Here is a 26,382-nt window from a genome sequence, read left to right on the forward strand (position 1 = left end):
GTCAATTTAAATTGCCGCCAGATTGTGAAACGGGGTGGCAGCACCGAGTCCCGATTCCTTATTCGAATTGCAATCGATAACAAGTCAGCTGTTCGTGTCGCTGTCTCGTAAATTTTATAAACGTTCTGGATTTTATTTTATTTATTTCGGAATTCATTTGTTTGCTGTGAAATATAGTGGCCAAAAAACAAAACCAGAACGCACTAATGCTCTCAGGAAACTTGACGATTCAAAATCCTACGATTTAATGCACCTTAACAGTACAAACGCGGTCCACTGGCCAATTGTGATTTGCATATGCCTTAATTGTTGTAAACATTTCCTACCGGAATAGAAATGTCATTAGATTGCTAAGCATTCCACGTGATGAGTGCACCACAGCAGCAACCGGGAGAAAGGGGAGGAGGAGCTCCGCCAGTCACCGGCAGGGATTCGGCTAATCAGCCGGCAAGGAGCTCCAACACCGGAAGATCTGGACACTCGAGCACCGGTTCTCGTGGTCTGAGTCCCAACAACTGGTGAGTTAGTCCTCCGAATAACCATCAACTCTAATAAAATTTTCTTTACATTGATGACAGGATATGTTAAGTTTAGTAAATTAGGGTGGCAAAGCGTTTCAATGCAAATGACATGTAGAATACATCAATACGATGCCATCTAAGCCTGACCCACATCTATAAATATTTTAAAATCTGTTCCACGTAGAACAATTAATAATAATAATAATTGTTAATCTGGGTATGCCCAAAACTCTATAATTGTTGAATCTTTGAAAGTTCCACAACAATTATAACAATCCCATATGGCCGCTTTAGAGTTTCCATGTACCTCGATTCTATGCAAGTTTTTGTGATCTAGACCATAATATACTATAATATGTAGTTTGAACATCCTATGTTGAATTGCTAGCATTTCAATCTGTATTAATATAATTTTAAAAAAGGGATATGATATAGAATTCTTCATTCTTTTACCATAAATTGTAAGTTCAGGGTTGAAACCCCGCAGAAAACTGTCAACGTTCGCGGAATCCCTGAATTTTGCATGATTTTCTATTATGATAATGAAGCCAGGGCCACTCATGTGCTTACTAATTTTATTACTCCCCACATCTTTCAAATTGCATAAATATAATGTGTTGAGTTCGAGATTTTTTCAGCCGCCCTAACGCCGCGCTAAATAGCTAACCTAAACGAATTTTTTCGTCCTGTTTTGCATATTCAAGTAGGTGTATTCTGCAGCTTTGAAGTTACCATCAAGGAATATGTGACAGATCCTTTAAGAAGTAAATGCTTTGTAAAATCGGAAACATATTGGTCCTACGTCATGGTGATTAGACTAAAAACGAATTGGGGTAGGGTATTAAAGCAAAGAGAATTTGGAATTATATTTAAATTTAAAAGCTTTGGTATGTGATTTAAAAAGAAACGAGTTTCGTAAGAGTGAAGATTTAAATGAACTAATATTTGTGAATTTTCTTAAGAGAAAGACCACACCACTTCGACATTATCCTCAGAGATACATATAATCAAAAATATTAGGTTTATTGCCATTTAGCACCCATCTCGCACCCTGACACTTTTGGCAACATCTGCTGGCAAACGAGAAAAAAGCGCCCATAATAAATATAAAATGGCAAAAACGTGTCGATTTCCTTTAACAACTTGAAAATGATTTGTTTCACAGTCTGCGGAGCATATTAACTTCGATTTTCAATTCACAGCAGACTTTTCCACACATCAAAACATTGCATATGGAGAAGGAACAGTACACCGGGGCATCCTTACCACCACCACCCAACTACTTGGCCAATTTTTTGCCAGTTAGGCAAACGCAAAATTCCATTTTTGCCGCAAAAGTTGCCAAACAAGGATATTTCGAGGAGAAAGGGACTCGGTTTGTTTGTTTGTTTGCTGGGCCAACCAGCTTGTCTCAATGACGTTGGTCCTTAGCCATAACCTGCGGCTCTGTCAGCTCCATCTTGTTAACCAAACAGGCCGAGCTCCATCGCCCAAGACAAAGGACCCACAGCGGAGCAGCAGAGTCCGAAAAAAGTCTAATTGATGGCCCTGTGCGAACCTGCATCTTTACCATTTCCGTTCGTCTGCGGATATGCATGTCTACTCAATTTTCCGGCAAATGAGTCGCCCTCATCTCTCCCGTAAGAACAACAAAAATTGATTGGAATTTGCAACAAGCGGATACAAATTTTTTCTCCACCTCGTTTTTCTCGCTTTTCTGCTACTCTTTTATACCATTCTCATAATTTTTTTTTTTTTTCATTTTTGCCCCTTCGACACATCAACACTTGTGTTTTGTGGCTTTTGTTATTTTGCTCATGGTGTTCTCCATACATTCCTCAATATCATTCAACACATTGAACCACTCATAAATGTCGAAAGTGAGGTGCATATAACAAACATTATAGCCAAGTCCAAGAAACAGCTAGTAATGCAAATAAATGTATTATTAATGGTTCAGATTAAATAGAAAATATTGAAAATAGAATATCTATTAATATCTATGTTGATAGCGTATGTTAAGTTCGAATTTTAACGGGCTCTTTATTGAGCATTTTTTCCTGTTACCCTAATAGGTATGCAATCTAAAAATCTTTTGCAAATAGCTTTTTCCCAATATTCCCAATAATGCCGACCAAAGGAATTCATGTAATTAATAAGCTTCAGCGACACATGTTTGAACTTTGGCGATAACCAACTTTTCTAGCTTAAAACAAATGGAAAAAGCCGAAAATGGTGGCGAGGTGAAAATTAATTATAAACAAATCTTTTCATGTCACCAATGGAATTTCCGACACTTTGCCGCATTTTTCGCTGCCCAACCGAAATTTCACAGCAATTTTTACGGGATTTTCCTTTTCTCCTCAATTTTGCTTCGTCGACCATTTTCTCTTCGGGGCAATTGTTTAGGGTCACTCAAAAGCACATTTCACTTATTATTAGCTCATTTATTACACACCAAAAGGCGCCTGACCCTGGCAGCACCTGCAAAAACTTTGTGAAAAATGCTGCCCAATACAAAAAGGCGGAAAAAAAAGAAATGTATAAAGGAGAAAATACCTCCTGAATTTCCCCATCTCCTCCACGGTCGGGCACCTTAAAATTAACACATAAATTTTCAAGTGGGTGGCCAATTGCCTGCGGCTTGCTATCCACGAGATACTTTTAGTCCTGCCACTTTTTGTATAAGAAGGGCGTAGAATAAAGTGGATTATATATTAATCGGCTTAAACGAATAATTCATAATATGGAGATATTTACAATAATATTCAGGTTATTTAGGTTTCCTATAGTTTTTTTTTTACAAATTATAGTAAATCTATTTTTTGGAAATTTTACATTCCGTGTAGAAAAATCCCCTTTTTGTGCTTACGCCCCTAACTGTGGACTGCCTGTCATTGTCATTTCCGTGTGAGTGCGTTCAATGTTCAGGACCCATCATCCATTCCACCAAATAGCCGCCGCGAACTTGGCAATTGACGTTGAAACTACGTGACGTAGAAAGGTAAATTGTATCTGCGGGATTTCCAATGACAGTGACTTTCCTTTTCTCGTTTTTTATTGTGTGCAAATTGGCCACCTGACATCGCCCCCAACGCAGTGCTTTTAATTATAGACCACTAAATTAAAATCCGTGCGGAAAATGGGCAGGGGTGTGTTTATAATGTCTGCCTTCATTATCAACTCAAATGCAGGCCCTAAGCATAAAAATCAGCAGTACCACTCCTCGAAAAACTGATAACAAAAGAAATCTCAAGACAGTCAAGGAAAAGTAAAGAAAAGGACCTCGGCAGTGCGGAAATAAATAAACGTCGCAACTTTCTTGAAGTCCCGAGAAGGGCACATTTAGAATAAAAAATTAACAGCAGCCCCAACTTGCAACCTCTATTCTCTATCCTCGTTTAGTTATGCATTTCCTTTGCTTTTTTCTGCATTCTTTTGATTTTAATTTTTTATTTATGTTTTCTCCCACATCCACAGGCGACAGAACAACTCAATGAAATATAATTCGCGACCCTGGCATCGAGGCCGTTTGGACAGGCAAGTTTTCCCTTTTATTTTTCCGCACTTTTCCTTTGTTTTGCATTTTTGTATCCCTTTGCGCCATTTGTTTGTGTCTCCCCGTATTTGTTTGCCTTGCGTGAGCTCCTTGGCTTAACGCACGCTTGCACCTTTCCCGCCCAACCAAAACCCAAACCCAAAAGTCGGGCTAAAAAAAACATCCTGCTGAAGGGACGATCCCTCGGTGGCAGCCACATTATTAACACTTGACTAAATATGCATTTCTTGGGTGGACGCCGTTGACGTCGCCAGAAGCGTTAACAAGGTTTGCATCTGGGAAAGGGAAGGATTGGCAATGTCAACAGTCGTCCCAGAAAGTCTCTTGAATACTCTCCAGAACTATGTAGATGTTTTTAAGAAATTATTTAATCAACCCACTTTATCTCCAAAAATGCGAGACGACTGTATCTGTAGGCAAATCTGATCAGGACTATATACACCATTTAGAAATTATCCTGTTACACTCATACAAATATCGATCCTAACTGACAAAAACTGATATCCAATCCTACGAATGAAGGCTTTTAATTATCATAATAAAAGTATGTGAATGAGTAAATTACGTACATTCTACATGAATATTGACAAATTTAACTGAAAGATATTCTTTTCTATAAAATAGAAAATATAAATTTTGTATATTAAAAAGTTTTGCACCCTAAATCTATAAGTAACATGCAGAATGCTTAATAGGAAGAAATAAATTTATAGAAAGATACAATTTAAATAATTCTCATTTGTAAGCCTCATTAAAATCGCAATTTTTTGCGAACGCATTCCCAACGTGTAACGGTAAATCGTTACCCACCACCCGCCCAACCGACGCGAGGGGCGACTGCCGCTTGACGCACGGCTCGTAGAACCCGACTACGGCAAGGGTCCGGACCCTGGCCTCTATTGCATGGGAGTTTTTCCGCGTACGCGATTAGCAAGTTCGGACACCCATATCTCATAGATTGCCCGGATAATTTTGGTGGAATCGAAGCGTTTAGAGCGGATCACAAGCCCCGGATTAAGCGGATCGTGTCAATGTTTAGCTCTTGCAGCGGGATTTAATAAAAGTTAAGTGCGAGCGATTTCAATTGGTTGCCTTTCTTTGAGCCCTAACTGTTCGGATTCGGATTCTTACAGTGAAAGTTATTTAATTGTAGTTGATCTTAAGAGCTAAATTTTCTATTTAGATGCATTGTCCCTAGTTTGCGATGGCTTAAGTATGGTTTATAAATGCTAGAAGATATGGCTAATACATTGACTATCGGCATACTTAGTGGCCCTACAATTGGTTACATATCGATTGATTGCTGTACTTAGCTGGTTATGACATTATTTTTCTATCATTTGATATTTGGCCCTATTTGGGCTTGATTTCGTTGATTTGTACCGCTTTAAGAGATCATTTTTGTATCCTTGCGTTTGAGATCGTGAGACCTGTATTTTCATCGACGAACTCATGGTGTCTTACTTACAATAGGTTCGACCCAAGCGAACTGACTGATGGTGCGATGAAATGGTTGTAGTGGCTCTGATATTGAAGCTTAGAACTCAGAATTCTGGTAGGATGATGTTTCTGAAAGAATGTTTGTTTTATTTTAAGGTTGAAGTTACTAATCAGCAAAGGCATTGATTAAAAATTCTTAAAACCCGTTTAAAAGGAATGGTATCCCATTTGTTGTGTAATTATTACTAATTAATTTTATATTCGTTTATAGCACAATACCTTTTAAATTGCTACGCTAGCTATTTCGACAGTTCATATTACTATTCAGATGTATTTAAAAGGGAATCCTCTTCCCATGTTTTGATTGGATACTTTAATAAAATCTTATAAACTATCCCAGGTCGAATTTCACCACCGTATTCACCACACTCACTGTATATCAACCTTTCTAGCAACTTACCTTGATGAGCGCGGGGCTCACAGTCGCGTCCAAATTTTGTGCTCAGCCAATTGCCGTCGCTTTGGAACTCAAGGAATTTCGGCTTGCTGCGTTAGAAATACTCTTCAGCTAGATTTTTCCGTAGTTTTTTTGTTTCCTTTTTTGGCGGCTTCACTGGTTTCTTGGGAGATGGAGTTAAAGTCGAAGTCGGGACTCTGGTAGTTGGGACTCAACTGAGCCCGTGCACATGGCCTATCTGACTTTTATAGCGAGGCCATCAAATGGCATGCGCCGAAATTTCATTCATGCTACATAGAGCGGTATGTAAAGGACCCCAGATCCCCATTCCTCAGTCGGTGTCTTGCTTATTGTATTGTTGTATATGCAGTTTACCAAACAAAAATGCCAACACACACACTCAGACTTCTTCCTGGCGCCGAGAAGTATGCAACAGCCAACCAGAGAGGCATCTCGGTTTGCAACGGTACAACAGTACATTGCAGAAGAAAGAGAGCAACCAAATGACGGAGAGAAAGAGAGATGGAGAGCATCTATTAATTGCACGTGCTGCAGGTGCTGTTATTATTGCTGTTGTTGGGTTTTATGTTGTTTTGCTTGTATTTTATTTTATATCCCCCCATTACTGCTCACTCACTCTCTCTCGCTCTCTCGGTTCTGCTTCGTGAGAGGCGATGTGGCGAAGCTGATGCGACGAGGATTTCTCTGCTCCTTCTTGGCCTGTTTACCGTTAGTCGCACTCGGTCTTTCCAGCTCGCTCGTTCGTCCTTCGCTCTGCCAGCACTGCAAGAGATGGAGGGAGTGGGGCAGATGGAAAATAATGGTTGGGGGTGGGTTAATTCCCCCCTCTCACTTCCACATCCACTGCTGCATCCTATTTAGTTACATTTTGTTATTGTTGCTGTACTTTGCATTGTTTTGTGCTGTGTTTTGTTTTGCTGCAGCTCTCGGGCCGTGACTTCGTGTTATGTACCGTTATGATCGTCGGCTCGTCGCTCGTTCGCTGCATGCGATGCTGTAAGTGTATGTGTGCCCGAATGCTGTTGTCCTGTTGTATAGATGGTTATGTACTTGCTGTTGTTGTTGCCGCTGCAGCTATATTGCCATTGCTGTGTGTTGTGCTCTCTAAACTTCGCCCGCCCCCAAATGAAAAAGGAAAGCAACGAAATCGTATCCGAAGCTACTAACGACACTTCCCCCAAAATGAACTGCCCAGTATTGTGTTGTGTAGTGTTGTGTATTGTGCTGTTGTTGGCCTAACGGTAAATTGTTAAACCGTTGAAAGTTCCATTAATTTTTGTGAAGTGAAACTAATTATGCTGATAATAGCAATTAATAAAATATTTTCAAAACGTATTAAGAACGTTGAGTTAAATAAACTTCCCATTGCGTAGCTGTTTTTCAAAAAGAAGCCATTATAAATCGAATTTTTTTTTCATTTCCATAAAACCTTTCTGAATTTCAAACCAAAAATGTAAGTTTTTCGATGCTCCGCTTTGAATTTTATTCAGAAGCTCAATTCAATCAATAGCCATTCTCAAATTCAACATCAAACAACCGAGGAGCCTTGCCTTAAATCAAAACTGCAAAACAAACATGTAATAACCGCGGGAAAGTCAAAGGAGAAAAACGTCAACAGTGTTGGTCGCACACACCAACTTCCGTTTCCGGTCTGTCGATCGCACCATGTTGACAACAACAAAATTCATAGCCTAACACGCAGGCTGATTTATATTTCACTGACACAACCGCTCACCCACACATTCACATTTCCCCGCACACGCACAGTGGGCTAGGCTGCCCAGCTAGCGGAACTTTAGTAATAACTCAAGTAAACAAAAACAGATTTGACTGAAAATTTATATTTTGGACTTTATTATTTATTATATATTTCTAATCATTAATTAATCGGAATCGGATGAATCTGACGAATCTGATTTATTTAAATTGTTTTCGAAATTAAGCACGGTTTTATCAAAATTGAATTCTTTACAATTAGTGTTAGAAGTTTTCGACATAGCCGTTATATACGAATCCGATGAAACAAGTAAGCCGTTCATAACATCCTCCATTGTATTACTCCTTTTGTCCTTATGGGAATGGTTTAGTCGAGTGTTTCTGAAATCTTTATTCCTGGCTTCAAGTGCTTCTTCAGACATTATACCAATAGGAAGTGCAACACGGTTGATGATGTCTGCTCCGTGTATTAAAACTCTATGCACAGATGACGGCATATAATACCAAGGATATATTTCTACAAAGACTTCAGCTGTTTCTTTTGCATATGAGTTGAATAAATTTGTATTGACTTGGGGTCCGCTAGCCCTCACCTTAAGATCACACTGAATCGGTATATAAATATAAGCTCGCTGCCACCATTAATTCGTCACATGTGGTTTCCTTCACAAGACTAGACCCTTTTCGGGCCTGAACTTTGTGGCACAGGTCACCAAAATCCTTCTTAGGACGACCCAGATCTGAATTTAATGGTACATTATATATTAACAGTGGCTCATCAAGCCATTTCTGTTTTTTTTCTCGAAATAAGTTTTGTTAATGACATGATTTTTAATTTTTTGTAAGTCGGCTCATAGAAGTAGTTAATTTTCTAGTAATACTTTAAGATTCCATTTTAGAAAGCTGGCGGTTTTTTAAAATGTTACCAAATACCAAATAAAACCAGAGGTCTCTTTGCGGGATCATTTTTGCTAAGTCAAGTGGAATAAAGCCCGCCCTTTTGGGCTGACATTTCACCTAAAAAGTGCCACAGACTTAACAGTTGGTCGAAGTTGGACATAATTCTGAATATATTAACGTCACAAAGACTCACACGATACATAATTGCTAAACAATCAGCTTGAACAAGAGTGAACAAGGTTAGTTATAGTCCAGATAAGCTAGTATCAAGCATAATGCCATACCTGGTAAAATAACAAACTTCGAACACTTTTTTTTTACTAAACATAAAAATACGGGTCACAAACACATTGTTTTTATTTAGAACATACTTTTTCCTAAAGTTAACAGAAGTTGATGAATCAATTTGTTTTACTTTGTTTCAATTCACGAAATCAACAAACACGAAACTGTACGCCAAATATTTGCAGACCACCTGCTGAAACATATGTTCACTTTCAAAGCTCACAGCTGATGATGTAAACAAACAAAAAATCTTATACAAACTATTATATAATCAGACGGATATTGCCAGTTAAGAAACCAAAAATAAATACAATATTTAAACATTTACAAAGTGACTTTTGTCCCGCTAGAAAAATCCTCTGGCCCACTGTGACACGGCGGCAAACAGAGAGAGCAATTCATAAACAATTAAGTGACACTTTGAGTTTGAGTGGCGTGTGAATGTATCCCAGCAGGAGGCCATTTAACGCCAATGCAATTAATGTGATTGAGTAAACTTTGCCGGACTTCTGAAAGTCTTTTTGTGTGTGTTCAAACGAGTTGTTTTTGCACAACGAGTTATTTACGCAATGATTTGATTCGTAGCAGTTTAGTTGGTGACTATATTGTTCAATTATTTTTGTAACGGTAATAATGACTTATTAATATCTGTCCATATGATGTAGGAAATATAATTTTATTTAAAAGCTCAAACTACTGAATACTTTCTTCCCTATATTTATTTTAAATTTATAAGACTTTTTAAGCCATAGTGTTGAAATATTACGTTAGTGATTAAGCAATAGCAATGCTCAATAATTTCGCGTCATTTCCCTGCACAATTCTCATATTTTTATGGGTTATATGATAAATCCTATTTTATTTAAAATTTATGTTTATCAAAAGGCAGATATTTCAACGATTTAATTTTTTTCTTATTTCGTCATCCCTTACAGCTCGACTCTAATTAGCCAAAAGCTTTTCCACCGCTTGAAAATAATCATAAAAAATATTCTGTGAAAATCCGATTAGCCGAGACGCTTGCCGACGCATCTGGCAATTGAAAAGTTTGGAAGTTGTGCGTTTTTCTTATTCTTAATTAAATCCAAAGTGCTGGCATAAGCTCTTATTATTGTTGCCCATCATATTGGGCTCCAGCTTTCCTCTGGTGCCCTATCGAGCATTTGTCAAAGCGGCAAAAGTGAATAATTTTTCATTATCGAGCGCGATAGGAAACGACAGTAAGACCAATTGCCCCCCAAATTGACAATTTTCTTTCGCTGCTTGCCGACAAACTGCTGGAGTGTCAAATCATAAATATGCATCTAACGTTTATCTAACGTCTTTATGGCCCAATCCCCCTAGCATTGTCTCTGTTTTTGCCAAGGAGCAGAAGAAAATTCCCTTGGCCCTTTAGATGGAAGTAGACTTAAAAGTAATTTTACGTCTGACTAAACATTAATGTGCTCAATATTTTATTGTTTGTTTGTTATTTCGTACTTTTGCTGTTTCATGGAGTCTTTATCCTTGCAAGACGTCCGAGTTGATTATGCGGGAAGCTTCAAAAACTTTTCGGCATGCTGCAATTTTTAAATGTTTTTTTTTTTGGTTAAGGGTAACTGAACAGTAAATATCTGAGTTGAAGACAAAGCTTTCTTAAGGAGGCAATAAAGTTTGGGAGTTTGCCTACTAGATCTGATTCAATCGATGTTATTGATTAGCTGCAGATGATTCCTCAATATATAAAAACTCTTAGGAGACACTTGTTTCTTTAGTTTTAATTAACATTTTTTTTATGAATGTAAATAATCTTTTCACAATGAATTCACCAGTCATAAGGATATAGGGATTGTTTTGTAACTCTTCGAAGTGGAATATTAGTTTGATAATCCTAAACCAAAGTAATATATGTACATATAACTGCATCTGTCCGCCAAACGTATACCATTTTAAATGAATGAATGCTAACAATGCATTCTAAATTTGCTATCGAATAAGCAAACGTTGGTCACAGTTGTTTTGTTCCACTTTAGGGAAAAAATGTTTTTGTTTATTTGCTTCATTAAGTGTTACAATACAACTTTTGTTAACAAATTCCCAGTAAAGCGAATGCATTTGTTTTAAAACAAACCTCTTGCCTTCGCATAACTTCAACCGAACACAAATCCAAGCTACCAAACGAGCAGAAGTTGACCACAACTGGCCTTTCTCTTGGCCAAATGTTAATTTGGCTTGGCTTGCACTTTAGTGAAACACCTTTCTCGGACACTTTCGGCAGCCCACAATGCATGGGGGATGTAGCTCAGATGGTAGAGCGCTCGCTTAGCATGTGAGAGGTACGGGGATCGATGCCCCGCATCTCCAATTGGATTATTTCCCTTTTTTGCCAAGTGAAACACGCAGACGTCGGCAGTTTTGTCTTTTGCATTCCGGGACTTATGTATATGTTGCCACTAATGAATATTCAAAGGTTGCTGTGTAGCTGCCAAGCGAGCATTATCCGTGGAGTCTCATATCTGCATCCCTTAGAACCCGCCCCCATGTCGACAATCAAGACGCGTAATTTGATTTGCGCCCTCATCACATTATTACACTCAGAAAAGATGGTGTTAGACTTCACTTATTAATTTTGCTTAAAAACTAAAATATATATAAATATAATAAATACTTGATATTTATACCCGTTACTCGTAAAGTAAAATGATGTAGAAGATGCGTTGAAAGGTGTGTCACAAGTTCACTAGTCGAATTGATTTAGCCATATCTGTCTGTCCGTCCGCTACAGTTGTGTTCCTCCCCTTACTCAGCTAGTGGTTATGCAAGAGAAATCATAAAATTGGTTTGGCATATCAACAGAAATTAGCAAGAAAAAATTCAAATAATAAATAAAACATTTTTGAAAATGTTGGACGTGCCAGCCTTTTGCGATTTAGTGGCGTTAGAGTGGCAATCTTTTGAAACAGTTTTGACTTCTCGAAAATATTATGCTTAATATCAAAGTTATAGTTCTTTTTGTTCCCGAGATCTAGATGTTCATAATAACAGCGTTCCTAATAACAAATAAATACATATTCTTTTAGTATAGGTATAAATATGTATACAAATAATTCCAGCAATAATGTTTATTTGACAGTTCATCTTCGATTGCATCTATAGAAAGTGAAATTTTAATTTTCCAAGTGTAGTGTAGCTAAGGGAAATGGCTGAGAGAACACATTGTAGCACATAAATCAGCACAATATGCCAATGTTTGTTTACTTCCCTGCATCGCAGAGAACTTTGCCAGCAATTAACCAGACGGCCGCAGCAGTTAGAACAGTCAGCACAGTTGGAATGTGGATGTGAAACTGAATCTGTACAGGAGTTGGAGTTGTCAATGGGCCAAAACACGGTCCCAGGACTCCGCGGGCAACTTGCTGGGAACTCCTCCAAAGTCTCACTCGGACGGGTTTGGTGTTGTAAATGATACATGATGTGCTATTTATGAGAAAAAGCTTTTGTTTTAATTTTTTCCCTACCTTGGCAATTGTTTTTCACAATTCTCCATAGGACAAAGTTTTCAACGTAAGCTAGTTAAGCCATTGCTGTTTTCGTGTCGTTCGTACAATTTATGTATGTATTTTCAGGATTTTAATTGTTTTAAGTGTTTTACTGCCAAGAGTTTGTAGTTAGTTTTTGAAATATACCAAAAATAAAACGTAGTTTGGAGATGCGGGGTATCGATCCCCGTACCTCTCACATGCTAAGCGAGCGCTCTACCATCTGAGCTACATCCCCGTGTTATGGATACCTGAAAAAAGGTTCATTATTCACTGCTTTACCCACTAAAGCTGGACAATTACCCGCAGTTTAGTTCAATTGGCACGCAAGTCGACAACCGACCTGGTTACAGCTTCATAGGCCAAGTATGAACTGGTTTGCAGCTTAGCGATTTTCGGGTGTGGCGTTCGAAAGACATGACCACGCTTCAGACAGTGGTGTAGTTCAAGAGGTGGTTTATATACAGGCGTTGATACTGTATTTACAGAATAATCAAAATTTCTGCCAATCGAAATTAGAAATAACCAGACACCATTGCTTCTTATTTACTATTATCACTTTATTGCATACCATTATGTATATCTCACCACCAAAATTTAAAATGGTCTTTATACTTTTGGAAACCGGAAAAAATCAGACTCTTTGTGCTTCATGCTGGCATTTGGCAAAAAATTAATATGCATAACGCATAGCGGAAAGAAAAAATAAACTTTGGAATATGTATGCAGTGATGAGTGAAAAAGGATGCCACTTGATTTGTTTGTCCCCAACTCAACCCCCGCAGGATCAACAATAACACGACTCCTTATCGGAACCGGAAACGGTTCCTAAGAAAGAGGTCCTGAAAGAGTCCTCAAAGTCTCGGTGGCGTGTGTGACAAGTCCTTTCTAATGAGCAGGAAGAATGCACGTAGACTGGAGGGAACCTACTGCTCAAATCAAGCCAAAAAGTCGCCCTCAACTAATAAACTGAGCCCAGGTCCAAAGTCAATTAAATAAGGAACAAAAATTGTACGTGACACCCGGAGATAGACAGTCGAAAAAGGCATGGAAAGAAGTGGAAATGGAACGAGAGTCCTTTTACTGAAATGCTTGAACTAAAAAGTCGCAGACTGTCTTGAAATTAAAATTACACGACGCTTGAATAACTTTCGCCGTACTTCCACCCCACTTGCGTTCCGCTGGCAGGTAAATGCTGACAAAAGTTTTTGAGGTAGCATTTCTTTTACGATTCGCCAGAGAGTGGAACCGGCTAAGAAGATGCGCCACTTGCTACGTTTTTGTCATTAATTTTGTATATCATTGAGTTTTACGAGGCTCATAAATATGAAAACGTTTAACTCTTGCTGGCTGAAAACGAAATTCGGCTAGGGGGAATCCCCGATAACTCCCCAGTCGCGTTTTATATGAGACAAACTAATTGTCTTGTACTTGTAATGTGTTTTTAAGCGCAGCCACACTTCCCACATGTTTTCACAATGTTTCCCCGATAAACAAGGGGAGGCGGGATTTTGGGGCAGGAGCTGTAACAATTAGTGGGGAAACTTGAAGGGTTTGCCTCCTTTTTTCGAGCGCAACAGCTTGAAGTAATTTTCAACTTTTACTCTTTGTTTTGGCGTTGACAAGAAGCGTGTTGTTTGTTTGGTTTTAATTAAAGCCCAAAACATATCAAGTTGAAATGTACCTTCGAAGGAAACTCAATCCTGTTTAAGAAGACAATTTAGAGAGATGTATGTATTTGTGACAATTAAGTTTACTTGGGATATGGAAAATTGCAAATCCAACATTCTTTAATTGTTTATCAATTTATTCAATATAATTTTGTTTATTAAAATTAGCCTTGATTGGCCATGTAAGTGTCAGTATCCTGATGTTTTTTTGGATAAAATTATGTACATATAATGTCATGTAGCATTCAATTAGTATACAACCTTCAATATTCAAGTGGCTGAAGCTCACTCAAGCAATCCAAATAAAAACAGATTCAGATTCTGTATAGGTTCACAGGACTTAAGCTCCCTTACTTTTTAATTAGTTCATGTTACAAGTGACATTAACGAAAAGGCAACGGCAAGGATTTGTGGTCGTATAATTTAGCATTTCTTAACGAGATTTTTTGGAAAGGAAAAAACAAAAAGAACAACGGAATTCGCACCTTTGCATACACAAATAGAGAGAGCAAAGTTTTGGAGGATGAAATGTGCCAGGGCATGCGAATAGGGTCAGGGGTGCTGTGGTTATAAATTTTAAATCTGTTAAATTAATGCAGCAGCTTTCTTTCATTTCTCAGTCCGTTTTCTTACGTGCCAGAAAGTTACGAGTAAACTCAGGGCACGTCGCTTGATTACATTAATTATTCCTTTATTGTTTGTAAAAGTTTTCACCTTTCTCGGCGTCTTTGTAGTTATGTTTTCGCAATTCGTCTAAATGTAATTAATTAGAAAAGATTTTACTTACAATGCATGTTTTTTTCTTTTTTTACAGTGGTCACTTTAACAAAAGAGTGGTAAGTTAAGAAAAACATTGAATACTTGGTTTTTATAATCAACAAAAATGTTGTAGTGGTCTAATCATAATCAAAGGCAATCGCCCTACCCGCAAGCAAACTACGGAAATCGTGACCATTCTGAAACCCGTGATTCAATCCAGGAACGACAGGAGAGAGATTATACTAAGAGAACTGATTTTCGTGAACGAACCACTAGGTATTCCGATGAGAGACACTCTGGCAGATACAGTGATTACCACAGTAGGAACCATTATCACAGATACAAGCCTAGGGGAAGGGAAGGCCGAACCTATCATAGGGACGAAGGTGCTAGAGATTCCTCTAAGTCTCCTTATCATAATGATGAAAGTGGTTCCAGTGTAATCAGAGACACATTTGAAATCAAGCGAATTAAGGAACACAACTGTGAACAGAAAAGCGATGCTTATAAGCCTGAACATACGGAGGATAAGCAAAGTGGTGTAAATCACTCTCAAAGTGAAGAAAATAAAATTGAGTTGGGGCAAACTAAGGATCAAGGAGGTAACAAAACCAGCTCCAACGAGCAAAGTTCGGATATCTCACAACAACCTGATCAAATTTCACCAGAAGACGATCAGAATACAAATACGAATGGGTTGAAAGAGAGAGCGTGTCCTAACAAGCCGAGCAAGGAATTAAACGAAACCTCTAAGGCAACGCAGTTTCCCGATCAAAGCTCAGAGGCACAGTCGTTAAAGGAAAAATTAAACGTGTCCAAGTTAAGTGAGAACCCTTCTGGTGTACAGTCTAGTCAATCGATTCCACGTATACAAGTGCGCCCCCTTACCGAGCTACTGAGGCAGGAGCTCTTTGCAGTCACGCAGGAGAATCGTCTGTGCAGGACACCTCTCCTAAGTCCCCCTCCATCCGTATTTCCCGCCAGCCCCAGTCGTCTGGCCTTTAGGGCCAACTTAAGAAATCGTCGCCGAACCGTAAGCAACTGCATTTACAATGCTGAAAGTCTTGGTCTGGCCGCAGAAAGCGAGGCCGTTTTCAATGATCGCATCGCTAGCATGGACAAGGAGAGTCTGAAGTACATAATCAACAATGGTGACACTATCTTTGAACCACACTTACAACTCCAGGCCAGGCGGCGTATACGCGACGAAATTCGCCGACAGCTAAAGACAATTGAGTTGGATAAGCCCAAGGATTGTCTGGTAAAGGAATTAGTCGAGGACGAAATTGTCGATTCCATCAAATTGCCGGCAATTTTGCTGGAGGAGATCGAAAAGTGCTTTGGCATAGACATATCACAGGGTCAGACGGCCAAGGATTCTGAAGCAGATAATCAAGGTACAACAAGAGGTAACGCGGGCGCTGAAAGCCCAGTCCAAGAACCCGAAGGAACAAAGGGGACTTTTAACAGCGCAGAAAGTTCAAAAGATATCAAAACTAAGAAGACTAAGGCAACTGTTGACGATAGGAGTCAGAGCACTAATATTAGAAAGCTTCAAAGTGAAATTGATAGTAAGGATAACAATCATCAATCAGAAGCTGACAAGCTTAGCAAACCCCATTGTAAATTGCCTCAAGATAGCGAAGATGGCTCTGTAAAATCGAATGGGGTCAGTAAAAAGGTCTTTCGAGAAAACAAAAAGAAGAAAAATTGTAAACAGAGCAACAAAAAAGCCATTATTCCAAATGGGAATAAGCTAAAGAACCCGAGACAAGAATCACTAATAGCAACTCTGCAACACTCTGAATCAATAAATAGGTCCGGAGATCGTGCGACAAGTCCAAAAACTGCCGACGAGGTCAAGAGTTTCGCGGAAACACAACAATCAAAGAATCGTCCGTCCTTGTTACCGACCCCTCCATGCGAAAGGATTTTATGGACGAATTCAAAAAGTAACCACTCCAATCCAAGTCAATCCGCATTAAATAAAACTATCCAAAGTAGTAATCAGGAAACCACTCCACTGCAGCGCTCCCTTTCTAGGATCAGTACACCCAATAAAATGGAAATTAAAAGGGAATCTAGGAGCTCACCCATATCAGTAAGTTCTTTGCCCTCAAAGGAAGTTATTGATCTGATAAGCTCATCTGACGGAGAGCAGGAAGAGCATGACGTGGTGGATATGGACGTTGATGAACTTGAAGGTGATATTGTAAATGAAAAAGAGACTTTGACGCAATCCGAACCCTCAACTGTGGAAAATGTTGACAGTGACAACTCCACCAACTCCCAAAGCAGCAGTAAATCTACAAAAAGGCGACGCAGGCTGAAGCTTCAAAACGATGCAGAAAATGTGGTGGACAGCTTTGAAAAGCTGATCCTTCCCCATCTTCGAGAGGCTCTCACTGATCGCTATCGTCGCCAGCATTCCAGTAGCCTGCAGAGTCGATTGCACTTTATCTCCTGCGTAGTGACAAGCTCCGAGCACAATTCACAAACCTTTAGCAAAATTGAGGTAGCTAAGGTGCAAATGAATCTCAAAGCAGCCGACAATCGCCAAGCTATCGAATTTCTTCTAAAAGAAATTGTCAACGTGGTGAGTCTGCAGAAACAACGTCGTCGGGAGCAGGATGAAGAACAAAAGCTTACAAATTTATTAAGCCCAAAAAAAACAGCATCCATAATTAAGAAAACCCCTAAGTCGTCCAGATTACGTCCAATCCAGCAGTGTTCTATTCCACCAACGGCTCAGGATAGTTCTCCAGCTATATCACCGCGTCCGAAACCTCCACCCTCTCCTGTCCGCCAATCAACTCCGCCAGTTGTATCCCCCTTTCAGAAACATCACTCTTCTCCTGTCCGTCAGTCCCCACCGCCAACTCAGCACAGACCTATTTCCGCAACAGTTCAGCAGAGTTCTCCAATGGTGTCAGCTCTTCAGAAAAGTCCATCACCTTCAACCCGCCAATCTTTAACGCCCATCCTGGAGAATCCGGTAGACTCATCTGAACAGCAGGGTTCAGCTCGTCAGAAAACTCGATCTTCACCTGCCCGCCAAACAACACCAGTCGAAGATAATTCTGAAAGCCCTGCTCCTAGCCTAAGAAATCCTTCCTCTTCGGCGAAAGTGGAATCCTTTCCCGTTGGGTTTCCCTTTCTCGCCATGGATCCTGCTCTATGCAATTATACGCGCATAGCTTGTGGATCAAAAATAAACGAACCTTTGGAACATTTGGGCGACATGCTGGCGCAGAATTTGGTTGAAATTGATCGTCGTTTGATGGAAAATCAAAATCGTCGCAGCATTCTGGATGATATGATAATAAAGTTTCAGAAGGAGAAATCTGAACTCGAGACGGTGAATCTAGAACTACAGAGTAGCAGGCTTCTACTGATTAACTCCATGATTTCTAGAAATCAGGCTACTTTTGCTCAAGTCGCTAACTACAAAAGCAAATCACCTGCGGCTGAAACTGCCCCGGAGTCAACGCACGAGGACAGTTTTGGCAAAGGAGGGATAGCCAGGAGAACTAGAAGTAGATTAAGAAGAGCTGTGTTGGTCCTGGCACCCAAGCGTCAAGTAAGGGTACAAAAACGAGTTTCCAAAAAACGTAAATCAGGCGAATTAGTGGAGAAATCCCAGGAAGAGATTGCTGAGCGAGATAACAATAAAATGGATTCTGAAACGAGCATTCAATCAAATTTTAAGGAAGAGCGGTTGGAGGTGTCAGCTGGTGACCAAGTAGCTGACTCCTCGTCCACCGCCAAACTTGCACAGTCGCGCCTCAGCAAGCCAAGTGTTACAGTTAATCCAACCCACCAGCCACTGGCTATAATACCACCACTACCACCCCCACCACCGCCTCCCGAACCAATCTGCCACATGCCCTTCGAAACGCCCAGCTCCTTCCTTAAAGAACTGCACGATCCTGGTCATCACTGGTCAGAGCTCAACTCCAAAGAGAAGTGCTCTGTAGGTTTTGTGCCGAAGGGAAAATTGCAAAATGTCGGCAGTCCCATTACCCAAATAAAGATCTACAGGGAGTACATAATAGCGGCAGCCGAGGATGGGGATATCTACATGTTCCACCTGGTCACTCACAAGCTGGAGCGAAAGATCACCAAGCACAGCGAGGCTATCACGAATATGTGCCTCAGCGAAAAGGATTCCATTCTGTACACCACCTCAGCGGATGGCTTTTTTAAGAAGTCATCGCTTCTGGTAAGTTACAAAGATTCTCTAAAGGATTATAAGTTTTTTAGTAAGGTATTAACTCTTACACACATACAGAATTTGGAGCGGGTTATAGAAACGGTGTACCTTAAAGAGCCCTTGCAATCGATAGACGTCGCTTGGGGATTTGCCTTTATTGGCAGCCGATGGGGTCAAATCTCTACCTTCAACGTAGTGGTGAGTGCAAAAGTTTTCTAAACTAAATGCTAGTATACATCGTGTAGAAAATGGAATGAGTTTTTATACCCGTTACTCGTAGAGTAAAAGGGTATACTAGATCTGATGGAAAGTATGTAACAGGCAGAAGGAAGCATTTCCGACCATTTAAAGTATATATATTCTTGATCAGGATCAATAGCCGAGTCGATCTGGCCATGTCCAGACGGACTGTCCGTCTGTCTGTCCGTCCGTATGAACGCTGAGATCTCAGAAACTACAAAAACAAACCCACAAACCGCCAAAAGCTGCCACGCCCACACATTTGAAAAATGTTTTCATATTTTTTCATTTTTGTATTAGTCTTGTAAATTTCTATCGGCTTGCAATAAAACTTTTTGCCACGCCCACAAACCGCCTAAAGCTGCTACGCCCACACTTTTAAAAATGTTTTAATATTTTTTCATTTTTGTATTGGTCTTGTAAATTTCTATCGATTTGCCAAAAAACTTTCTGCCACGTCCACTCTAACGTCCACAAACCGATAAAAACTGTCACTGTGGAAGACTCTCCTTCGCACTTCCTCTAGCTCAGTAACGGGTATCAGATAGTCGGGGAACTCGACTATAGCGTTCTCTCTTGTTATATCTACTGACGTATTGTTAAGAAGTGAGATAAGGTATTTCCCTATTAGAATATATATAGTTTCCCTTTCTTAAAACATTGCTTAGACCAACAAATAACTAATTGGACAATGTGAAAGTCAATCAATCGCCTCTCAATAAATTTTCCCCGCTTAATTTGACTCATTAAATATTTATCAGTCCAACAAACACTTGAACAATTTTAATTAAAATATTGAGCTCCGTCTCGCGAGTCCTGCCAAAAGGACTGCCACCACACACAGGATGAGTCCACACCTTGCCCGCGCGCCAAAAATAACACCAGGAGTTACCGAACTGGCAATGAGGAAAGCCAAAACGAAAGTCTAGACAATGGAAATCAAATCGAATTTATTTTTCATTTTTTGTACTTTCGCGGATTTAACAAATTGGATAGTATGGAGAAAAATCGCGTAGAAAGGGCGTTTGGCCTGAGTTGATACTTGATTATAATATTTTACATTGGGGGTAGAGCAAAGTATAAGCCTTAATTCTGGCAGAAATTCGATTTATGGCTGCGACGTGCTGATAACTCATGATTCTACGTATATTGTATCTGTGCACAACTGTACTTGATTAGGGAAGGAACATCCGAAAAAAAGTCATCGTAGCTGGTATAACTGGTAGAGGTACTAGTTTTAATTACTACGTTTAATATATTCACCTAACAATTAATATTTACGGATGGGGTAATTATAATTGAGGCAGAGGCAACTGTACTAAATTATAACTAAACACGAACGGGCTGCAATTATATAATCCTTTGTAGTTGGTAAGTGCTTTAATATATGTACTTGACACATAGTGGGGTGGAGGCCAGGGTCTATTCATTGAGGAGGTGCAGCACAACTACTTTTTTATTAAGCAAGGGACAACTGTACCTGCCATTGTATTGTAGATGGAGGCAACTGTACTACCGACTGTAGTATGAGTGGTTGTGCCCTGCCCTCGAGTCTTTGGTAGGTGCAGTCTAAAGCTTTGGTTATTTGGTAAATATGCGAAGACGCCACGCCCCATGTGGCAGGAAGCATATAGTGGGCGTTGCTGCTATTGCAGTTTTTGCCAGCCTTGCTGCTATTGCTCGATATTTAGCTTTGCCTGGTATTTTGTGTTTTATTGTGTCGTGTTTGCTGCACGTTGTTTGGCCAAGGACTAGGGGTCCTGGGAGTATATAGCCTCCTTGCAGCGACTGGGTATATAGGTATGTATGTGGAACTAGGGCTAGGGGTTAGTTGCAACAAACAACAGCAAACTGCAGCACTAGCAAGCTGTCTTGCTCCCACACTCATTGGGAAGAAAGATGTAGCTTTCTTGCTCGCTCTCTTCCTATCTCTTTCTTTCTCTCCTTCATTCCCCAGTGCTCTCTATTGTTGTTTATTTAAGTTTTTATGTGTGCCTGTTTAGTTAACGGTATATTTTGCCGGCATTCATTCTCCCTCGCTCGCTCTCTCTCTCACTGGTTACTTTCTGCGCATGTCTTCTGCGCTGCACTTCACTGTTAGTTGCATATAGTTACTGCCATTCGTTAGTTTTTTGGCAGCAGCAAATAAAATGTTTATATGCTATTTACTCAAAACAATTTTAAATAAAATACAAGCCGACGAGCTTCTGGCTCTCTTTCTATCCAGGACTCGGGCGAGTAACGGTACGGCGCTCGCTCAAGTTCTCTCTCTGCTGCAAGTGTGAGAGAGCCTTCCAAGGCGCTGCAACTGGAATTGTCTTCGTGCCTGTTGCTTGCTTCCTTTCCTTGCTCTCTCTTTCGTCCTCGTTGCTCCTGTTTTTGTTGTTGTTGAGGCGTGGGCTTTTCTTGCTGGTTGGCTTCTGTTTTGTTGTGTTGTGTTCCTGGAAACTGACGCCCTGTCTATGGCTTGTTGTTGTCAGCGTGTTGGTGTGCTCGTACCGCTCTCCCATTGGCCGACTTGGCCAACTCGGGTTGGTTGTTTGTACCGTTATGTGTGCCCCCCCCCAGTGACTGTAACTCTTTTTTCGTGTTTATGTGAGCTTTCCTATTGTTGTTCGCCGTGGCAAATTGCACACATTGGTGTAGGTGTGGCAAGTGGAATAGCTCCTGCAGGCTGCAACCACTAAATAAACTCCCCCCACACTGCAGTGTATCTAATTTCCCTCCAGAAGCAATTGATTTATATTTTCTTTTGAACTCTGCGCCTGGTCGCCATCTTGCCGAATGGCTGAAGACATTACGGTTGATATAAGTGCACTACATCGCCCCATCCCGCTTTCTTAGCTATTTCGGAAGTCTATAACACCTAACCATTACTTTTTCCATTTTTTACAGACACAATATTTTGACCTGTTTGATGTAGTTTTTAAAATTGTATAGATCTCCTTATATTAAAATTTGATCTCCACTTAAAATTTCCCAATTTTCTTGTGTCCCTACCGAATCACCAAAAAGGTTGGCTATTGGCCTTTAAACACAATAAAAAATGAAGTCATTTTGCAATAACATTAACCTTTGATAATGTTAACATTTTAAAATTTCCTTGTCCAGTTATTCTTTTTAAAAGGTGGTTTTTTGGTGTAATTTCTATTAAATTGTCATTTAATTTAATATTAAATTAATTTAAAATTATTTATATTGGCCTTTAGAGCTTTGAATTCTCTTATCTTATCATTGGGTCCATTGTGATTCCCACAGACTTATTACCGAAGTCACACAGGTCAGGTACATCCCCTGAGGGGAATCCTGTTTGTGCCATTATCGCTAAATGCCAGTCTTATTTAAATGGGTGCATTTTACATTCACATTTTACATTTTAACAGTTGTTGTGATATTAGCTCTTGTTATTTGTGCTGCCTGCAAAAATCACGAGGAGTTCAAAGGTCAACCACCATGCGATTATAATCGCAGACCGTCTTCGAATCCCTATGCTTAAGGCACATAATGCATGTGATAAAAATAAACAGGAAATACAAATAAGCACTATAACTCCGCTGAAACGAAAAATAAAACAAAAAGGCCAAGCAGAAACGTTTTTAAAATTAAGTAATTCAAAACTAATAAATATACACATTTACATTTGCAACAAAGATATTTCTATTGTTTCTTGTGTTTAGTTTTTCCCACAAAAGGTACAATATAATTTTCTGCATCCAAAAAATTATAGATAAATAGCTCATCTAATCACATATGTTTGTATATTATATACGCATTTAGGCATATATATAAATGTTTAAAAATACATACATCCCACTAACGCAATGTCTATTTATACGATTATAAAGTATTCAGTGCGCATTGGTTTCATTTGCCCACTTCATATTGCTAACGAGACTCTTTTTAATGTCATGACTCATGACAATGCACTTCTTGCATTTCAATGAGTAGGTAACTACAATAGGGGCAAAATAAAGTCGGTAAATGTTACCGAACCTTGTAAGGGTCACTAAAAGAGGCGTATTCACGACGGGGATGTAGCTCAGATGGTAGAGCGCTCGCTTAGCATGTGAGAGGTACGGGGATCGATGCCCCGCATCTCCAAATGATTTTTTTTAACCGTAATAAAATATTTTTGGAACATTGAGGAGAAGAACATCTTTAAAAGAACAATTATTTTATATACCATAACTTACCTTTTAATATTATACATTTTTTTATCTATTCCAAATTGATAATTAGATTAGATTATAATATTATGTAAGTATGCCATAGCTAATAACTACAATATTGAAATACGGATCCAGAAAATTAAACTAAATTCACTATTTTCAGACAAACAAAGTGATGGAACAGCCCTTGGTATCAACCGGCCAATCCATTATTGCCATTAAGGCCACCAACGAAGGTGTTCGGAGGATCCTTGTTCTGGGATGCAAAGGAAATTTTGTCCAAATGCATGATGCGGTCAACGGACTGCTGCTACGTCGCGTATTTATTGCAGAGGGCTTAAATATCTACAGTCTGCTTCTAGATGAAGGACACATGTATTGCGGAACGCAGAAAAACGAGATATATCAATTGGAGTTTTATGTAAGTGGTAAAATATGACATTCAGTTGACCGAATATTGATTCCTATGATATTTCCGTTTTAGACTGGAAACTTGGTCACCAAGTTTAGCTGTGGAAATGGAGCTGTTGCTATTGCGTCCTATGGAGAGCGTTATTTGCTAGCCGGCTGCTACGATGGCTTTATTTACGTCCTAAACAAGATAACTGGAACTCAAGTGGGTCGTTTCGAGGGCGCTGGTCGCATGGTCTTAGCCCTTTCGGTTGCTGGCGATAAGGTAAGTTCATTTATAATTCTTACAAGTTTAGTATTCAAATGTTTTACTGCAATCTTACAGATCGTCACATCTTCTAAAGATAACTCGCTGGAGATTCTGGAGGTTCCCTCAGCATTTGTAAATGGCTATTAAGACGCCTATCATTATTTGTATAAGTCGGATTTAATTTAATAATTTTTACACACAAACTTGCTTGTATAATACAATTTAATGGTCATAGTCCTTGATCGCGGACTTATAATTCGTTCTCTGTATTTACAATTGAATATTACATTTTTCTGTTAGCGCCCGATTGCATTTTTGCAATTGATCTACTTGAAGAATTTGGCCATGAACAAAGTATAAACGAATAAAAAGAGAACATCCAGTAAAATTATGATAAATGTAAAATTATGTAAAATTATGTAGTGATTTAATTTGTCTTTAAGGAATTTGAGGGGCCCTCACTGGTCGCACGTTGGTCTGCATTTGGTGCAGTTTCTGGTTGAGCTTGTGTGTGTGGTCACGCAGATAGGCGATAAGGTCGGCCTGCTTCTCCAGAAGCTCTTCTGTGTCTCCTCCTGGCTGCATAAGGCCCAGGGAACCTCCAGCACGGTCCGCACCGCGCAAAACATCCGGGGCTAGCTTGGCGCTGTTGAACTTACGCACCTTGTCTGGAATTGGTATAAAATTTTTAGTCATGACATTTATTCTACCAGAAATTACTTGGCTTTTGATCAGTAATTTCTTGTTTTGGGACCACAAAGAAGTACGAACTCAATTAGTAGTTGTATTAACACACTAGAATTTCACTTACCAGTTTTATCTAAACGTTTCTGACTCATTTATTGCAAATTACAAGAACAAGCAAAATCACTCAGAGAAACAGTTACTGGCCAGTTCTTAATAAGTTTTAAAAAATTACCTAGCCTACTCGAACACTATATATATAAAATATATATAATACATTTCCCTAAGCTTTCAGCCCTTAAAACAATATGAGTAAAAGGTTGCTCATCATCAGAAATATTTAGATGTGAATAGGAAAAAGTACAATGCAAGGTGATAACTCTTGACATGCAAAATAAAAGTCGTACTACTTTGTAGACTTCCCCACTTTTACTGACTTGACTATGACTCTTTCTTTACCAATATATAAGCTGTGGGAGACGGCCAGCACCAAATTTTCGGCAACGGTGAAGGCGGTCACATAGCTGACCGGCGACAACCATCCGGCGGCGCAGTGTTCCCAGAAGTTCTCCGCATAGAAGTGGTGGATCAGGGCCTGGACAGCAAGCAGCATGGAGTTCCACAGGGATACTAGCTGGAGAGGAATACCCTTCTGCACGTTAGTCTCGCGGTGGAAATCGTGATAGCCCTGCATGCGTAGATTGTCGTGTTGCTTCCTTACAAAGTGATCGAAGAGCTGTAAAAACGGTTGACATTGAGGCAGGTTGGGATTGACGAACTGCTGATTGGTATACTTACATATGTGATGACCCAGAAGGTGGCCCGTAGGTAGAGCATTATGAAGTAGGCATCGCAACGCCTATCCGTTGGGAACGAGGCCGCCAGTATGATCCCCACAATAGAGATTGCAGTGGAGATAACCAGATGAAGGCTACGGTGGGACAGGGAATGGATTATGTTATGTACATTATTGGTCGTTTGAAACGACATGGATGATTCACTGCCGGCGGCCGATGAGTACATGGCTTGCCCTTTTCCCCGTACTCCACATATAATCTCACCTAAATGCGGGTACTGTATTCAGCTTGTAGCTTCCATTGTCGTCGGAGAAGAGGACGGGGTCCAGGAGCTGGTCCGTGTCGTGGATGTGCGCTGGGGAAACGCCCGGTTGGACAGCGGCGCTGCCTGTTGCTGGTTGCTCCATTTGCACTGCTCTAAAATGCGTAGTTTTCAAATTATTGCTCCTTTGTTTATTAGTCGGCAGAAAAACAACACTTATTTTCCTCTGATATGGCAGCACTACCCAAATATAACATTTTCAGGGTGGCAGCCCTCAGATGCGGTAAAGGGCAAGACAACCCTAAAATGTAAACAATAAGCTTGCAGTTATAATTTAAAAATGTTGTATATTTTTTTAATTATGCTTACCTATTTAACAGATGGTTTAATATTATACTTTTCTTGGAGACTGAATGCTAGCTTGTTGTCAATATTTAGTTATAGCTTAGTTTGAGTTTAAACAAATATTATTGGCTCCATATAGCGCGCTTCGGATGTTTTAAATTTTGA

General features: G+C 39.7%; 3 protein-coding genes and 3 non-coding genes across 7 annotated transcripts; 4 read left to right on the forward strand and 2 right to left on the reverse strand.

The window, feature by feature from the left end:
• Positions 1-69: 69 nt before the first annotated feature.
• Positions 70-24,544, forward strand: LOC120451003. 2 transcript variants are annotated; one of them, XM_039634315.2, is made up of 8 exons: positions 70-518; positions 4,002-4,061; positions 14,902-14,923; positions 14,980-19,068; positions 19,138-19,257; positions 23,632-23,889; positions 23,953-24,144; positions 24,205-24,544. In XM_039634315.2, the coding sequence occupies exons 1-8, from the start codon at positions 367-369 to the stop codon at positions 24,274-24,276; spliced, it is 4,965 nt and encodes a 1,654-aa protein (XP_039490249.2). In that variant the 5' UTR covers positions 70-366; the 3' UTR covers positions 24,277-24,544. The 2 variants fall into 2 exon arrangements, with proteins under 2 accessions (XP_039490249.2, XP_043862217.1); XM_044006282.1 differs by lacking the exon at positions 4,002-4,061.
• Trnaa-agc lies at positions 11,170-11,242 on the forward strand. Its single transcript has one exon. It is a non-coding gene; the product is annotated as a tRNA-Ala (tRNA).
• On the reverse strand, positions 12,583-12,655 carry Trnaa-agc. The gene has a single exon. It is a non-coding gene; the product is annotated as a tRNA-Ala (tRNA).
• On the forward strand, positions 22,628-23,414 carry LOC120453318. The gene has a single exon (XM_039637975.1). The coding sequence runs from the start codon at positions 22,628-22,630 to the stop codon at positions 22,793-22,795; it is 168 nt and encodes a 55-aa protein (XP_039493909.1). The 3' UTR covers positions 22,796-23,414.
• Positions 23,328-23,400, forward strand: Trnaa-agc. Its single transcript has one exon. It is a non-coding gene; the product is annotated as a tRNA-Ala (tRNA).
• On the reverse strand, positions 24,334-26,114 carry LOC120451004 (transmembrane protein 192). Its single transcript, XM_039634316.2, has 4 exons — positions 25,875-26,114; positions 25,612-25,744; positions 25,273-25,549; positions 24,334-24,797 (listed from the first exon to the last, which is right to left on the reverse strand). The coding sequence occupies exons 1-4, from the start codon at positions 26,015-26,017 to the stop codon at positions 24,568-24,570; spliced, it is 783 nt and encodes a 260-aa protein (XP_039490250.1). The 5' UTR covers positions 26,018-26,114; the 3' UTR covers positions 24,334-24,567.
• Between the last annotated feature and the right edge of the window lie 268 nt (positions 26,115-26,382).

The sequence above is a fragment of the Drosophila santomea genome, chromosome 3R (genome assembly GCF_016746245.2).
Source record: "Drosophila santomea strain STO CAGO 1482 chromosome 3R, Prin_Dsan_1.1, whole genome shotgun sequence".
NCBI lineage: Eukaryota > Metazoa > Arthropoda > Insecta > Diptera > Drosophilidae > Drosophila > Drosophila santomea.

Excerpts from the sequence above, each read along its gene's own strand:
- LOC120451003 (XM_039634315.2), top strand. The coding sequence starts at position 367 with ATGAGTGCACCACAGCAGCAACCGGGAGAAAGGGGAGGAGGAGCTCCG. Across the intron at positions 23,890-23,952 it reads TATATCAATTGGAGTTTTAT|ACTGGAAACTTGGTCACCAA; the intron begins GTAAGTGGTAAA and ends TTTCCGTTTTAG. Across the intron at positions 24,145-24,204 it reads TTTCGGTTGCTGGCGATAAG|ATCGTCACATCTTCTAAAGA; the intron begins GTAAGTTCATTT and ends GCAATCTTACAG.
- LOC120453318 (XM_039637975.1), top strand. The coding sequence starts at position 22,628 with ATGCCAGTCTTATTTAAATGGGTGCATTTTACATTCACATTTTACATT.
- LOC120451004 (XM_039634316.2), bottom strand. The coding sequence starts at position 26,017 with ATGGAGCAACCAGCAACAGGCAGCGCCGCTGTCCAACCGGGCGTTTCC. Across the intron at positions 25,745-25,874 it reads AATACAGTACCCGCATTTAG|CCTTCATCTGGTTATCTCCA; the intron begins GTGAGATTATAT and ends GTCCCACCGTAG. Across the intron at positions 24,798-25,272 it reads CTCCCACAGCTTATATATTG|ACAAGGTGCGTAAGTTCAAC; the intron begins GTAAAGAAAGAG and ends TACCAATTCCAG.